This window comes from Phycodurus eques, chromosome 22, assembly GCF_024500275.1.
Source record: "Phycodurus eques isolate BA_2022a chromosome 22, UOR_Pequ_1.1, whole genome shotgun sequence".
NCBI lineage: Eukaryota > Metazoa > Chordata > Actinopteri > Syngnathiformes > Syngnathidae > Phycodurus > Phycodurus eques.
Window position 1 is genome coordinate 9,967,866 of NC_084546.1, and position 14,651 is coordinate 9,982,516.

Below are 14,651 nucleotides of genomic sequence, written 5' to 3' on the forward strand. Positions count from 1 at the left end.
TAAACAGGCTATAAAAGTGTATAACCAGAGGCGGTGGAGACCTGGGTGTCACTTGGGGCACATGCCCCCCATTTTTTTCTACCCTATGTGCCCCTATGCGTGTGGCCTTTTTCCGAAATGGAAAATGCTCCCCCATCCAATCCATAGAACCCACTGACACCAAAGTCTTCACAGATATTAATTTCTGTTGATGTGTTTTAAGTGATTTGCAAAAAAAAGAAAAAAGTACAATTTTTGGGGCTATTTTTAGTACTCGCTATATAAGGGGCTGGTTTACTCCAGAAAAAAATGCATACTGTTCATGGTAGCGCAATTCTAAAAATGGCTAATTTGTAGCAAATACTACAGGACTGTTGATAATGTAAAAGGTTGGCTGGGCCGGATTAAAGAATGGGTATGTGGCCCACCGCTAGTGTATAGTATGGACGTCACGGGAAACTCTTTAGTCGCAGCACCAATTGAAAAGCGGGTATGTAGACGTTGTATAACAGGGCTCTAAGGATGTGTAACGGAAATGAGCAGAACACAAAAGCATATTTATTTACAACAAATTCAATTTACAGTATGTACAATGTTGCCAAATACTGAGATTGACTAGCGGCAGCCAGGTCCAAGGTGTACCCCCCCCACACACCTCATAGGCTTTAGCTCGCCCATGATTTTAATGAGCACAAGCGCTATAGAAAATGGATGGATACAGCAGAATATTCCGGATGCATTCCAGTTTAAAAGACAAAGATATTTAAAAAAAAAAACTGTAACCCAACAACAAAAAAAAGTACCCGTTAGTCACTCAGCTCTTCCTCATCACTAAAGTATGCGCTCTTTTTGATCCGTAGCTTCCTGGAGTCTGCGGATGTAGAAGGATGCGTGCTGTCATCCTGGGACACAACTACGTTTTTTCTTTGCTTCTCCTCTTCGTCGATACGTGCTTGCTGTAAGGATACAGAAGAAACAAGTCATTTATTCATCTTACTACCTTGGCTTTAAAAGTAATTCTCTCTGTCTGCCCATTACCTGAAAAGCTATGGCTCGACTAAGACTATCGAGGGCTGGATCCTCTCCTTCTTCTTCACTTTCCAGTTCTTCTTCTTCACTACGAGAGAAATAAAAGGCGTCAGGCATTCAGAGAAAATGCATCCTATTTTCAGAAATGTGTTGTTACTCACACATGTTCTATTTGCTGATTTTTTTTCTTCTTTTTCTTTTCCTTCTTCTTTGGTGGTTCTCTCTCCCCCAGCATATTTTTGGGGCATGCATAGCTCATATGTCCCATATCCTGTTATATTTTGACACAATACTAAATAGCTGTTAAATAATGCAAATGCATACAGCAACCAACAGAAGGGGAAAGAAACAAGAAAATCACATTTGTACTAACCCCACATTCGTAACACCTGCTCTTGTCTGTGTAGTTGCGCCTCCTGATAAACTCAGTTGCTCGTCCATTGTCGATTGCAATACTGGCTTTCACAGTTCTGCCAAACAACTGGAAGGCAAGCACATCGCTAACTCACATGCAATAACAATAATACGAATAAACGTTTGAGAAGTTGTCACCCACCTGCTTGTTGTTCACTGCTCTTGCACAGTTATGAGCTGACTCTCTGTCCAGAAATAGAACAAATGCCACTCCTTTGCTTTTGTGGGTGTCTTTATCTTTCACAATTGTAACCCTGAGAAATGGAAAACCATTACAATACCATCACAGGGTTTATGTGTTAAATAAAATGACATGATTTCTAAAAGGTGAAGAAAAAAAAAGACCAATGATACTCACTTAACCACTTTTCCATATTTGGTAAACAGCTGAAATCATTATAAGCGATTTGTTATTTGTATGTTTTTGCACACACACACAAAAAAAGGCAGTTTAAATAACAGCTTTAACGTGGAAACCCTTACAGATGCTACATTACCTTATGGAGGTCGTTATTGGTGAGAGAGAATGGCAGGTTGGACACATATACCGTGCTTTTGCTCGGTGCTAAGCCTCCGCTCATGTTGAATTCATACGACACTTGGAGAAAAATACACAATTTAAAATTACAATTTAGAAACGTGGAGTTAGTTAGCCACGCACATGAACATAATAGAGCCATATAAACACACAAAATGCAGCTCTCCGTGTCAAAATCACTTACCAACAGAGCGTTAACGGTTAGAAAACACTCAAATATGTCTATATTTTCCTAAAATGTAGAATTCTCTGCATTCGGGTCTGTAGGGAACGTCGAGGTAAACAGAAACACAGTTTCAACGTCGCTGACTGATGACGTTGTTCTCCCGTCCAATAAGAATCCCGCCGTCCAAACAGTAGCACATTCGGGAAAGGCTAACGTGAGTCTACTTTACCGAACGCAAAGGTGGTTTGTTATAACCTAAATGTCGTCCAATACATAGGACAAGCCGTTCTATGGTTGTATTTTCGTTTCTTGGTCGGCAGCAATGAGCCAACTTTAATAAAAGGTGCACAATTTGGCACCGTATGTGCAGGCTAACGCTAGCTAATGAGCAATGCTAGTACGAGTTCACCTTCATGCGCTTGAAACGATTTCTTGTTATTTTCGTGATTTTTGATGCAGCGTTACTGCTATTGTGCTGTTGTGGAATCCGATGAATTTGGTATAGCCACGTTTAGGTCCCTTAAGTCTGCTGAAAGTACCGCACGCTTTTCGACCGTTTTGTTTGACTGCAACTAGACATGCGATGCCTTTGAATGGTTAATGGCCGTTCAGCTACCCGTACGTGTAGTATAAACGTTCATTTTCAAATTCTCTCCAGATTTTATTGAAAGACTCCCCCCCCACACACACACACAGAAAGCAATCCAGAAAGCCCCTGGATCAGAGAGTGAGTTGATGATTGACAATATGTTAGAATACAGTGTGATTGTTCATAATAGCTGTGTTTTTTTTTTTCGCCTTTTTTTTTTTGGCAGTGACTTACAGGAGGGACAGGAGTATACGAGATGTGTATGAAGAGCGCTTTATGTCTGACAGGCCAGGGAGAGTAAGAGTCTGCCCGATCATTACTTCTTCTATAACCACGCTTCATTTTCTCAAAGAGTTGCAAGTCATAACCTCTGAATATCCACCATCCTTTACAGGGTCAGTACTCTCGAGGAGGGGAGAGGCGAGGACACTTTGGCAGGCCTGATGGTTATGAATATGAAGGAGGTCCTCGCTTTTTCCCAAATGGCGGGGCGCCACGTAATTACCACGGAGAAGATCAGCGGGGCTACCACGGAGATGCCGGTCATTTCCCCTCAGAACGCAGAGCTGGTCCCCATTCAAGAAGGGTGAAAGCATAAATACCACGCGAGTCGTTGGATGCAAATATGACGTTGAAAAGCCAGAAAATTAACTTTCCTGTCTCTCTTTTAGGATGATTATTCTTACAGAGGACCCAGGGATGAGCAACACACAGGACGGCCTATGGAATATAAGTAAATGCTCACTACACATTTCGGTTATAATGGATTCTATGCTCTCAACACTTCTGCGTTTGGTTTAAGGTGGCGTGTTAACTTCTGGTTGGCAGGGGAATGCCTAGTAACAACAATTACTAAATTAAAAAGTGCTGTACATAAAGATTGAACGCAAATAGAATAGAAACACAATTTCCATAATGTTTGTTGATGATGTCAACACATTTTCACCCGTGTAAAAAAACAAACAAAAACAACAAAAAAAGATAGCTTCCAGTCGGTCTGATTGCGATGCGGGCAGCTCCGTGACTACAGCTAGCTAGCTAGTTATGGCTAACACATCTCTCTAAGTCACTAATCGTCGCCTCGATCAGCAAATAAGATATAGTTCTGACAAGTACCGTTATCAAGAAAGGAGGACAAGGAGTAATTAACAGAAGACCACCGCTAAGCCATGCTAAACCAGCGCTTAGCTATCGTTAAATGTAGTCACGAAACACCGGAATAAATGATTTAGTGCTACAATACAATTTTTTTGTTTTTCAAGTCTTGCTGGACCTGCGTACGTTACAGTGGAGAGTAACCAACTTTGAACAGCAAATTAATACGTGGGTAAATCTAAAGAGCAAATATAACACACACCCACACACAGGACTCTCCTGAAACCGGAAATGAATGAATAAGGTATCGCATATGTCAGCCAAGATGAGGTCTCTCCTCTTAAGATTAATATATAGCATATTAAATATTATCAGCAATGTTGTTTACGCAATAGAGGGCAGACTTATTTTTTTAAAATATATTTTTATAGTAGTTTTATCAGATGTATTTGAGTGTGTAAACCCCCCCCCCCACCGCATGCACCAATACAAATGAACTCATACGTAGTGCACAGTTACATCACTTGGCATACATAAGTACAAGTGATATTGTGAGACTACTTACGTACAAATATTTGTTATTTTTACTTATGCCCTCAGTAACCGTGCAGCTACCACCACCGCGAAACCAAGGCATGTACCCAGCGCCCCGATCGCTACCAGAAAGCGGCGCCGACACGCTCGTGCAAGCTATCCTCAACCTGGACCGGGGGTATGATTAAAAAAATGTGTTGTATTTATGAGGCTTGTCTCTTTGTTTGACATCTTTTTTGTAAGTTTGTCTTTCTGTGTACAAACTAAGGGGCTATTAATTGCGCCTTGGTCCATGTGACGTAAATATCTTGCATGTTGGTCAGTGCAAACTGTGTGAGTAAATCCCCCGGTATCCCCGTCTTTATAATTCAAATTTAAAGGAATGTAAAGAGAGCCAGATGGCTCAAAACTGTTGGGGTTAAGTATCCCCAAACATTATAACAAAGAGGAGCTGTTTCTTTTTGCTTTTGCTAGGCCGGCATTTTGATTATTCACGCCTTTTGCACAGCGTGGTAATTGACGTGGGTGCGTGGACCACTGCGCATGCGTGGAACATGTACCGACGTGAACCCCTAAATGTAGTATGAGTGCAACTGCATGCACATCTGCGGTCCACGTGCAAGTCAAAGCGGTCTGCAAACGCGCAATGCGGAAGCTAGGGCTGGACGATTATGGGGAGGGGAGGGACATCATCAACTTGCATACACACACCGCACCGTTTGGCACGTTAATCGCTGGTCTTCTATTATAATGTTTTTATGATTCTGAGAAGCCAAAATAGAAATTAAGTAAATTTAGATTCATTGCCGACCCATGCCGAAAACTATGAAAGCCTTGACTCAATAGATCTGGTAGCATGCTGATGCTGCAGAGAATGCTAGATGGCAGTGTTGTACCTTATTGAAAACAGTATTCAGCTGGATGGATGTCTTGAAACCACATTTCTTGACTATTCCTACTGTCTCAGGGACGACAGACAGGACTACCGGAGGAAGGCGCCTCCGTTCCCGCCCCTCAGAGACCGTTCCCCCCACAGCCGCTCGGGTTCGAGCGTGAGCAGCAGGAGCTACTCGCCGGATCGCGCCAAAAACCTCACGTTTCCCTCACAGCAAGGCAAGAGTATGTCAGATTCCTGACGCTTCCCCGTCTTTTAACACACCGCTCTGGCCTTTAGCCAGGTTGTGCAAAACCATGATTAGCCAGATAATTGGATGGGATATGTGGGAAATATACACATTAATTTTCAACTGTTAATCCATCAATCTGATAATCTGGCTCCCTGAATTTTCAGGTGGGGATGGTCCAGAGGGGCAGACAGGTCCAAATGAGCACCTCCGGGGGGCGCTCTTTCCTCACAGTGGACATGAGTCTACAGGTCTGTACATAAGTCTTGAAAACAAGCTTGGACCTGAGTGACAGTTGCCACTTCAGCATCATTTTTAGTAAATGCGTTCCTACTTAGTGTAAAATATTTGTAAAGGACAGTGTGGTTAACGTGAAGTTGATAATTTTGTCATGAAATAGCCTTGCAAGACATACCGATTTTTCTTTAATTGAAACAAAAGAAATGCATATACAACAATACTACAATGATGCTGATTCTGTCACCCAGGTCTTTTTTGTAGAACAGGTTGTGTCATAAATGTTTCATTTTTGCGTCTAGAGGTGACTTAGTGGTCAATAGATCGCTCGTTCACTGTTTATGGAGATACAGAAGTACTTGAACTTGTTCCGCCACTTCTCTGTACAAGTTAAGAAACTGTTCGTGAGAAATTAGAGCTTGCTTTTAGTTATTGTCAAGCCAACGTAAACAATAAAACAAAGTGGAGGAACAGGGACTCTTACAGTTCCCAGGTTTATAAGATTCCGATATGCAGGTTGGTACATATTTGAATGCCACTGGACTGTTAAAAAAAAAAAAAAAAAAAAATGCAAATGTATCTCATTTGCATGGTGTAATCTTAGTATAACCTTCCAACCGCGTTATGCCCCTGGCTCCAAAGAGGTGTATGGCAATCTGTAGTTCATTCCGGCCTCCTTGACTTACATTTTTATAAAGTGGCTCATTTAATAGCAAATGGATTATAGAACATTCAAATTCTAGGGAAGCATCATTGGAGCTAGTTAGGTTAGACTAAGACCAGACCGATCGTGGTGTCCTCCACAAGCTATAAAAGGTAAGTATACAATGGTATGCACAATTCAGTGCTTATGTTCTGTAGTTAACTTTGAGTGACCTGCTATAACATGGTGATTTCATCTGGTCATATGATGTTTGTATGTTACAAAAAGACAGCTTAAGCACTATTTTTTGAGAAGTGAGGTCAGGCTACACGCAGAGAATTTGTTTCCGAAGAATCCCGAGGTCGCCATCGTTAAACGTAACCTGTAGGGGTAGCTTGAGAGAGACTGAGAGCATTTCTAATGCATCCGGCAGCCACCGTCATCCGGGCTCGTAAACATGCCACCAGCTTGTGTGTGGTAAAGAGGTGAGATTAAATGTCTCATGGCTCTACCTGAAGTAAAAGCCTCCACAAGATAGATGTTCTTCCAGTTTGTTGGTTGGTGAGAAAGCCTTGAATGGAGGGAAGTGGTGGGACGGTTGATGTACATCCCAGGAAAGTCGGGTTTGGAGTGCAAACAGCTTCCTAACTGTTCTTCATCACTCTCTGGATGCTGGAACTAAACTACCTTTTGTCATCATCCATCTTCTCGGAGACATTTACTCTCGCTTCTCGAATCCTCATCCTTTTCTTTTTCCATGTGTCCTTTGTTGCTTTCTCAATCATTGCCCTGTCTTATAATTATTCCTCAGAAAAGATCCCAGGTCTGTCAAGAGAAGGCTCTCCAAGCAGTGCAACCTCAACCAAGGTGAGCTCATAGGGATAAAATGTGTGTGTGTGGGGTAACAGACTGAAAGCAAACTGCATCAGGACCTTCCTAAATTCTGTCTTCCTAATAAGTGTTTCTCCCTCTTGAAGTATGTTAATGGATTCTAAAGTGGCCCTCACGCAGACCATGAAAGCCATGCGGCCAGTGCTTTTGTTTACCTGCCATGTAAGCAGACTTCAGTCACGTGGACTTGTAATGATGGCTGCATAGGGGGGCTCAAGTGTCATCATGAGTCAAAGTCGTGTTTCTTTATTTTTGTTTTCATTATTACAACATCTACTGCTCTTTACTGCTGTGTATATTGACTAAAGCCGCTTTGTAAATAATAGTTTTGCTGATATCGGCCAACTCCATCGTTGCAGCAGCAGGTTAAATAGAGTCAGATGTGTGGCCACCCAGAAGTGAAAAGGCTAAACGCATTAGCCAGAGTCATAATTTTATCATAGGATCTTAGCCACAAAGCTAAGAGAGCCTCCCTATGGAACATAACTTGGACCACTATTTAAACTGAACAACTGCTTCCTCTCGCTCATGGAGGGCTCCAACTGACTGTTTGGTAGCCCCTTCGCGGTAGCACATTAAAAGCGGAGCACATACATTAAAGTTTAGAGGATGGAACATGGATGCCAAGTGCGTTCGGCTCAAGGCGCCCCATCAGCTCCTGAGATGAAAGTTTCATCAAGTACTCCACCCCTTGAAAAACACTGCCGTTTACTTGTAGTGTTTGATCTTGGGCCCGTGCATTGTTTGTGGGGGGCACAAACCCATAACCTCTTCCAAGATGAAAGGCCTGCTCTGTGCCCCCAGTAAAGGCTGCACTAATGGCCCCCGGCCGCTGCCTGCTGTGGAGAGTCAACAAACCCAAAACAGGATTTCTGGAGCCATCTCCAGACCGAACACACCAAAGAAAAAAAAAAAGGTTGACTCTTGGCAGTGTGCTCGGGTGGATTCTAGACAGGACCTTAAATGTAATTGTATGAATCTATTTGGAGCATTATTAAAAGTGTAAAGTCAGACAGCAGTTCAGTCTTGTGAGGGCAAAAGAGAGATCCACTGTGGATAAAATATGAAATTGGGACTGGTTGTTAGAGTGAGTCCACTCCCCTGGCAAATCACAGTAATTTAGAGAACTTATAAAAGATGTGTGGCGCAAAGCATTCCGAAACCATTGAAAACCACATCATTTCCCGAAAATTCAGATCAAAGTTTGCCCCAGTTTTGAAAGATTCTTGTTTGGACCAAGCTTTGCATTAAATTGTTATGCCTTTCATGTTGGGTGGTGCCCAGTCAGTTGAATTGAATGATTCAGACAGGAATATTTTTTTCCCCACTCTGGACAAGGAGGCTATGAAATGACAAATGCCCAAGCATGCACACTGGACTTTTCCCTGGCAGGAAAATGGCTTGAGGGGGAAACTCGCTTTTATCATAGACCGCGCGCGCCTTTGTGATGTAGCATCCAGCCATCCATCAATTTTCCGAACCGCTTATCCTCACTAGGGTCACCCGACAATATCTTTCCCCAGTCATGTAGAGAATTAATATGGCCTGATTCACTTGTTTTTTTTTTTGATTCACTTTAGCTATGAATGGATAACTCTGCTCCCTCGTCTTTAGCTGTGCAGTGACCAAGTTGGCCTCGTGTCTTCCTATTTGCTCATTCTCTTGGCTTGAATAGCAGCTCATATATATGGATACATGAGTTCCCAGCATACCCTGTGGATTCAAGATGAATGTCTTTTACTATGTTTTAGACCACTAATGCAATTGTCTTTTTTTAATGGTGCTCTGAATTTGCTTGTCAGGAAATGTTTGCTCACCCAGTAATTTGTACTCAAAACTTAAATGCAGCCATATGGATGGTTAAATGACATTCCTACCTCTCTTTTAGGAGGAGAACAATGCGCCTGAAGCAGAAAAAGAGGAAGCATTGTCAGCTCTTGTTACTGAGGAGAGTCAGAAGACAACCACAGACAACTTTAAGGAGCGGCGAGGGCTGGCAATTGCAGCTAAAGCCCGGGAGATTGAAAAGGTGCTCCTTTTATTACCTTTTCTGACTGTATTGTGTTTACGATAGAAATTGATTCAGATTCCATTAGCCGTACTGCTTATTGATTCGATTCCTTATCAGATGGTATATATCACTGATGTCATTATTGTTGTCTATATTGTCAGTGTCAATAAATGTCAATATATACGTCATTATCGTATATATCATCATATGACATGATAATACAAAATATATCGTCATATGATAATTCTGCATCATGTTGTGTGATAAGGACACAATTTTAAATCCTGGTATAGGTAAATCTATAGTATTTTACCTTAAATTATATAAACTTAATGGCAACGTTTTCTAATCCTTTTTACGTTGACAACACAATTTAAAACTAATTTTGTCTATCCATCCGTCCATCTTCATTACCGCCTATCCCAGCTATCTTCGGGCGGGAGGCGGGGTACACGCTTAACCGGTCGCCAGCCAATCGCGGGGCTCGTTTTGTCTATAAAAGTAATAAAAAAAAAATCTAAATAATATAAAATATAACAGCACATCTATGATTGCCCACACAAAGTAACATAAACATCGTTTGCTAATCTAGTATAGCCTACCACTGCTAGTTGGAACGTATTGTAATGCACCACAGGTGGTCAAGGTATAGGCTCAACTTTCAGTTGCTTTATCGAACAAAAGGTAATACAATGAACACGTAATAAGCACATTCACACACTAGCTTCACGGTCTTGACTGACGCCCTGTCACTCAACACGCAGACTGGCTAACGTTGACCCAGGTAACAGCCAACTCTTCACTTTCATTCGCCGACTCCCACGTCACTCACCGTGTTAGGTCCCTGCCTTTTAAAGATGCACGCATTTAAAGTCACAGATACTACACTGTAGAACTTGAGGATGGTGACCACAAGTGGACAAAAATAATACCTGCGCATCCCATGCATTTTTTTTATTGGTATTGTTGTTTAATAATGCATCACCTTTTATCCATTTACTAAATTAATTCACAGGATAATCGCTAAAATAATCAATTCTAAAAGTGATGGATATCCTCAGCCCTAATCCAACTGTTACATTAGTGTTAAGTGTAGTGTTACATTAGTGTAACATTTTAATAACGGCTGGGTTTACTTGGGCGCAAGGATGATGTAATAGAAAAGCTACTGTTGTTGTGCTACTGTCTTCGGACGCTATATTAGTGTAGCAACAGAGCTAACGCAATACCCCACACATCAAAATAACGATATGGGGTTATGTTTTACGGTACCGCCATGTTGTAAAAGTTCAGAACCAAAATACAGCGCTTAGGTGTGACATCAGCATTCATTTGCGACGCAAGTGGAATCAATGAGCAGAATCGTCTGGCACGCAAATTAACGATTCCTAGGAATTTTATTATTGGGACCTGCTCCTTAAAAATAATTTAATCAAATACGATACAAAATTATCTCAAGATTAACTCAAGAACTCGGTCCTGCACATCAGTTTTTCCACCGCCTGTATTGAGCCAAGGCAAATATTTTGCATGTATGTCAATGGAATTGGGATAGGCACTCATAATGATCTCTCACAATACTGTTAGGAATCACTGCTGTAGATGATAAGTGGGAGAGTTTTCTATCTTTGACAAATGTGATGCATTTAGTATGATTATCTTCTTTAGCATTTCTGAATAACACCAATTAAAACTCAAAACTCCTTCAGGAGCCACTCCTAATGGTTCCTTCTTATTTAAAGTTGATAGGTAATGATCCCCAACTAATTTCCCAGGATTTTTCTTTTGACTCTTGTAAATCACTAATAACGCTCCCTGGATGGAATAATGGCAACAAATGCTCATTCCGCCAAACAATAACATGATACTCCACTTGGTTTACACTTTGTCTTCCCCACAGTGTTTCTTGAAACACTTAGCCCAAGTCCATAAACATAAAGAGGGTGACCAGGATATAGCTTTGTGCATTGAATAAATACAGAGGTCAGCAGAGTTAAAACCACCCCGGGCTGGAGGTTCCAGCTCTACTCGCTCATCTAATGAGGGCCTTTCCTGCAACAGTGAGTGCTACCGCTGCTTTACTGGGACCATTAAACCCGAAGCAGCTATGCCTTGACGCGTACAAGGCGCGTTCACATCGCAGAGCCTACAGGCGCTTGTAACATGGTTGCTGACGCTGCAGATTCAGGCCTGTTTAATAGCCCATCTTCATTCTAGCCCATCTGTGTGTACCCCTCTAACCACTAGTTTATTGGAAAATGCTCATTTTGTGAAAGTGATTATCAGTATGTGTGTAGTCCTCCCCTTTTTACATTTAAAAAGTATACCCCTTCCCAGACATGTGCCCCCTAAAAAGGTGGGGGGGGAAAAAAGAAAAAGTAACCACCCAACTTTGATGATTCCAGCCTTGGAAAGGGTTCAAATAGCGCCATAATTAAAAAAAAATTCATAGTTCCCAACTGTCTGTCATTTTAACCTGTTATATTTATTTATTTATTTGTTATTTTTTTATTTTTTTTCCTCCTCGTGATGGATGGCTCTGTTCCAAAGTGGCTCAAAAGTAGACAAGCCAAGCAGCCACAAAATTGGCAAGCGTTCCTTTCCCATCATTCAAAGATTATATAGCAGTAGTAATTTATTATTTTTCTTTTTCTTTTTCTGAAATATTTGGATCTGTAGTTCACTCACAGCAGGCACTCGATTTACGTGTGCCATGATGGTTTGGCTTTCTGCATCCAATCTGGTCTAGCCATCTCGACCATACACAAGCATGAATCGAGTCGCTCCTGTAAAAGCGCAAGAACTTAAAACTAGTCGTGCAGCTTATAAACTGAGTTTTCCATCATCAAGCCAACGTCATGCTGGGCCGTGCTCTGCTCTGTTTATGTAGCTTGCTAAAATTGCTCCACTGAAATTCTACCTGAGCCCTTTCTCATTGTCAGAGTTGACTTTGGCTGAGGTACAAACTACCTGGTTATAGTGAGCAACAAGGCATGAAAGGCAATAAACTAGATCATGTTTTACTCCTCACATTCCAGGCTGTGACACAAAGTGTGTTTCATTTCATTTGATGAGGAATCTAAATATATTTGACAACCGGGCAGAAGTACAGACATTTTGGACCCTCTTTTGTTTTGGCTTCAAAGGTGGCAGCGCTTGACTGAGGCCCCCACTTATTTGTTTTTTCTTCCTCTCGCTGCCTGTCCCAAACTAGGCAGGCAGGCAGGCACACGTTGACCGCTCACGTGTATCTCTGCTCCAATTTGACGCCGAGCCGCTATCAACATATTTTTAGAAAAAAAGTTTGGAAAAGTTGGACGCCCAGACACGGACGGCTTCATTTCAACTTGCCCACCCCACCCAAAGTCAAGCACTGCTTTTCCTTCCTGTTTGGATAACGGAAAGTTGTTAATAATACAGGAAGTATATTCTTAGCACATTGTTTCAGAGGCAGCTTTCCCTGTATTCAGAAGTGTTTTGTTCAAGTACTTGATTGGATAAATCCTGAGATTCGCGAATATGATCATTCACGTAACATAAGGAATCTACACTGTTCAAAATCACCAAAGGAGAGCGCGTTCATTTTACATCAGCACAATTTCCTGGAACTATTTGTCTTCTGGACCAATCGGCATCCCTTGATGTTGTTGCACCTACGCCACCTTTGGATGTCCCTGCAAGATTCTCAACAACTAAAAGCAGCAGGTTTGTCAGGACGGGAAAACATTTCTTCATTAGAAGAGTAAAGAACAGCTTTGACATGATTGTCGTCTCCCTTCCCAAGTCATTGTCCCGGTCATAACTATGGGCCTCAAGTGTTTTTATTTCTTCGTTCCCTGCCATCTGCAATTTAAACTACCTTTACGGAACTTGAAGATGTGTTAATCCGTCCCCCGTCCCCCCCCGTCCCCCAGTTTTTACGTGTTGACACTGACATTTTCAGCCCAGGACCATAAAAACGAATTGTGTTCACACCTCGGTGAAGGACAGAGCAGGGGGAAAGCAACTTTTCTAAAGTCAAGACTTCGTCCTATTTCATTTGTCATCGGCCCAATTTGTAAACCTTCATGAAAATGACTTGGATGATGCCACTGAAAACAAAGCATTTGACTTTTTTTGCCCTGTCCACTCTCAGGTGTACCGCCAGGACTGTGAAACGTTCGGTATGGTGGTGAAGATGCTGGTCGCTAAAGATCCCAATCTGGAGAAGCAGCTACAAGTCCCCCTCAGGGAGAACCTTGGGGAGATCCGTGAACGTTGTCTCGAGGACCTCAAACACTTCATCAGTGAATTGGATGAGGCAATACGACAGCCAGAACCCCCCACTTGTGACTCGACCGCCCCTTCTACAACCTCGAGCAGCCATAAAGTTTCAAAGACGGGGATCAATCACAGCTCAACTTTCTGACAAATTGGCCTGATGGAACATTTTAGGATTAACGTCTGAACACAGCAGATAATGTTGGATTCTGGCTCACTGGACACATGTTGGATTTCTGGATTTAGACTTTTTTTTTTTTTTTTCCAGCAAGGAGGGTAAGCGTTAATCAGTGTTAGTTTTGAACAATAATAATAATAATTTTTACCTATTTAGTGTTCTCTGTGAAAAGTTAAAGTTGAAATCTACTGGTGCTGTGTCACCATGTTAAAGCTAATGTCGCTAACCTTTTCAATGACCATCACAAAAAACGTTTTTCAAATAAAAATACCTGCTGGGTTTTTTTTTTTATTTTTTTTTTTGCATTTTAAATTATTTATTGTGCTTTACACCGGTACTCATAAACCGTTAAATTAAAAAAAAATAACTTGTGTTATTTACAAGTGAAAAGTGGGCAGTTGATGCTGAAAATTAGCCAACGCAAGTAGAAACTATGGCCAAAACCCAACAAAAAGCAACATTTTCTGCAGCTTTGCAAAAATATTTTATTACAAGCATCTTTACAATCTTAGGCATATAACTGGTTATGACAACTGACGTAGTGAATATTTCGGCTCAATATAGACATTACATATTGTGGTAAATGTTACAATAGACCATGTTTTATGGCACTTAACTCAAGAACAGTTTATGAAACGGCACCTTCTTGGTTCCTTATAAAATAGGGTGTGTGTTTACATTTACAGCTAGTATTTTTCACTTTAATCACACTTGAAAAGCATTTATTTTTCAACCGCCAATGTAAAGGTACAGTATTCAAATCTTAACTTAGTATTTACAGTACAATTTTACTATTTTCCATTAAATTATCTAGTTAGTTTCTTCGTCTACTTGTATCATCCACCTTTGTGTAGTTTACCTATTGACTGTACATGTAGCTGTAAAACCCAGATCAATATTTGAAGAAAAAAAAACTAACCATTAAATGCTTTTACTAAAACCGTTCTTTATTTGTCTGCACAA

The 14,651-nt window shown here is 41.3% G+C and overlaps 2 protein-coding genes across 2 annotated transcripts; one reads left to right on the top strand and one right to left on the bottom strand.

Annotated features, from left to right (window-relative positions):
• Window positions 1-515: 515 nt before the first annotated feature.
• On the bottom strand, window positions 516-2,289 carry zcrb1 (zinc finger CCHC-type and RNA binding motif 1). Its single transcript, XM_061667347.1, has 8 exons — window positions 2,145-2,289; window positions 1,920-2,020; window positions 1,781-1,809; window positions 1,565-1,676; window positions 1,382-1,489; window positions 1,170-1,279; window positions 1,018-1,096; window positions 516-935 (listed from the first exon to the last, which is right to left on the bottom strand). The coding sequence occupies exons 2-8, from the start codon at window positions 2,001-2,003 to the stop codon at window positions 786-788; spliced, it is 672 nt and encodes a 223-aa protein (XP_061523331.1). The 5' UTR covers window positions 2,004-2,020; window positions 2,145-2,289; the 3' UTR covers window positions 516-785.
• Window positions 2,290-2,293: 4 nt separating this feature from the next.
• pphln1 (periphilin 1) lies at window positions 2,294-14,623 on the top strand. The gene is given in 12 exon segments (XM_061667348.1): window positions 2,294-2,340; window positions 2,785-2,853; window positions 2,942-3,012; window positions 3,110-3,301; window positions 3,387-3,448; window positions 4,411-4,415; window positions 4,417-4,522; window positions 5,312-5,463; window positions 5,636-5,719; window positions 7,160-7,215; window positions 9,128-9,268; window positions 13,386-14,623. Coding segments are annotated over 11 exon segments (1,143 nt in total). The 5' UTR covers window positions 2,294-2,340; window positions 2,785-2,852; the 3' UTR covers window positions 13,659-14,623.
• The last annotated feature ends 28 nt before the right edge of the window (window positions 14,624-14,651 follow it).

Coding starts and splice junctions, on each gene's coding strand:
- zcrb1 (XM_061667347.1), bottom strand. CDS start 2,003: ATGAGCGGAGGCTTAGCACCGAGCAAAAGCACGGTATATGTGTCCAAC. Junction 1,810..1,919: donor CCAATAACGACCTCCATAAG/GTAATGTAGCAT, acceptor TAATGATTTCAG/CTGTTTACCAAATATGGAAA. Junction 1,280..1,381: donor GCAGGTGTTACGAATGTGGG/GTTAGTACAAAT, acceptor AAAATATAACAG/GATATGGGACATATGAGCTA.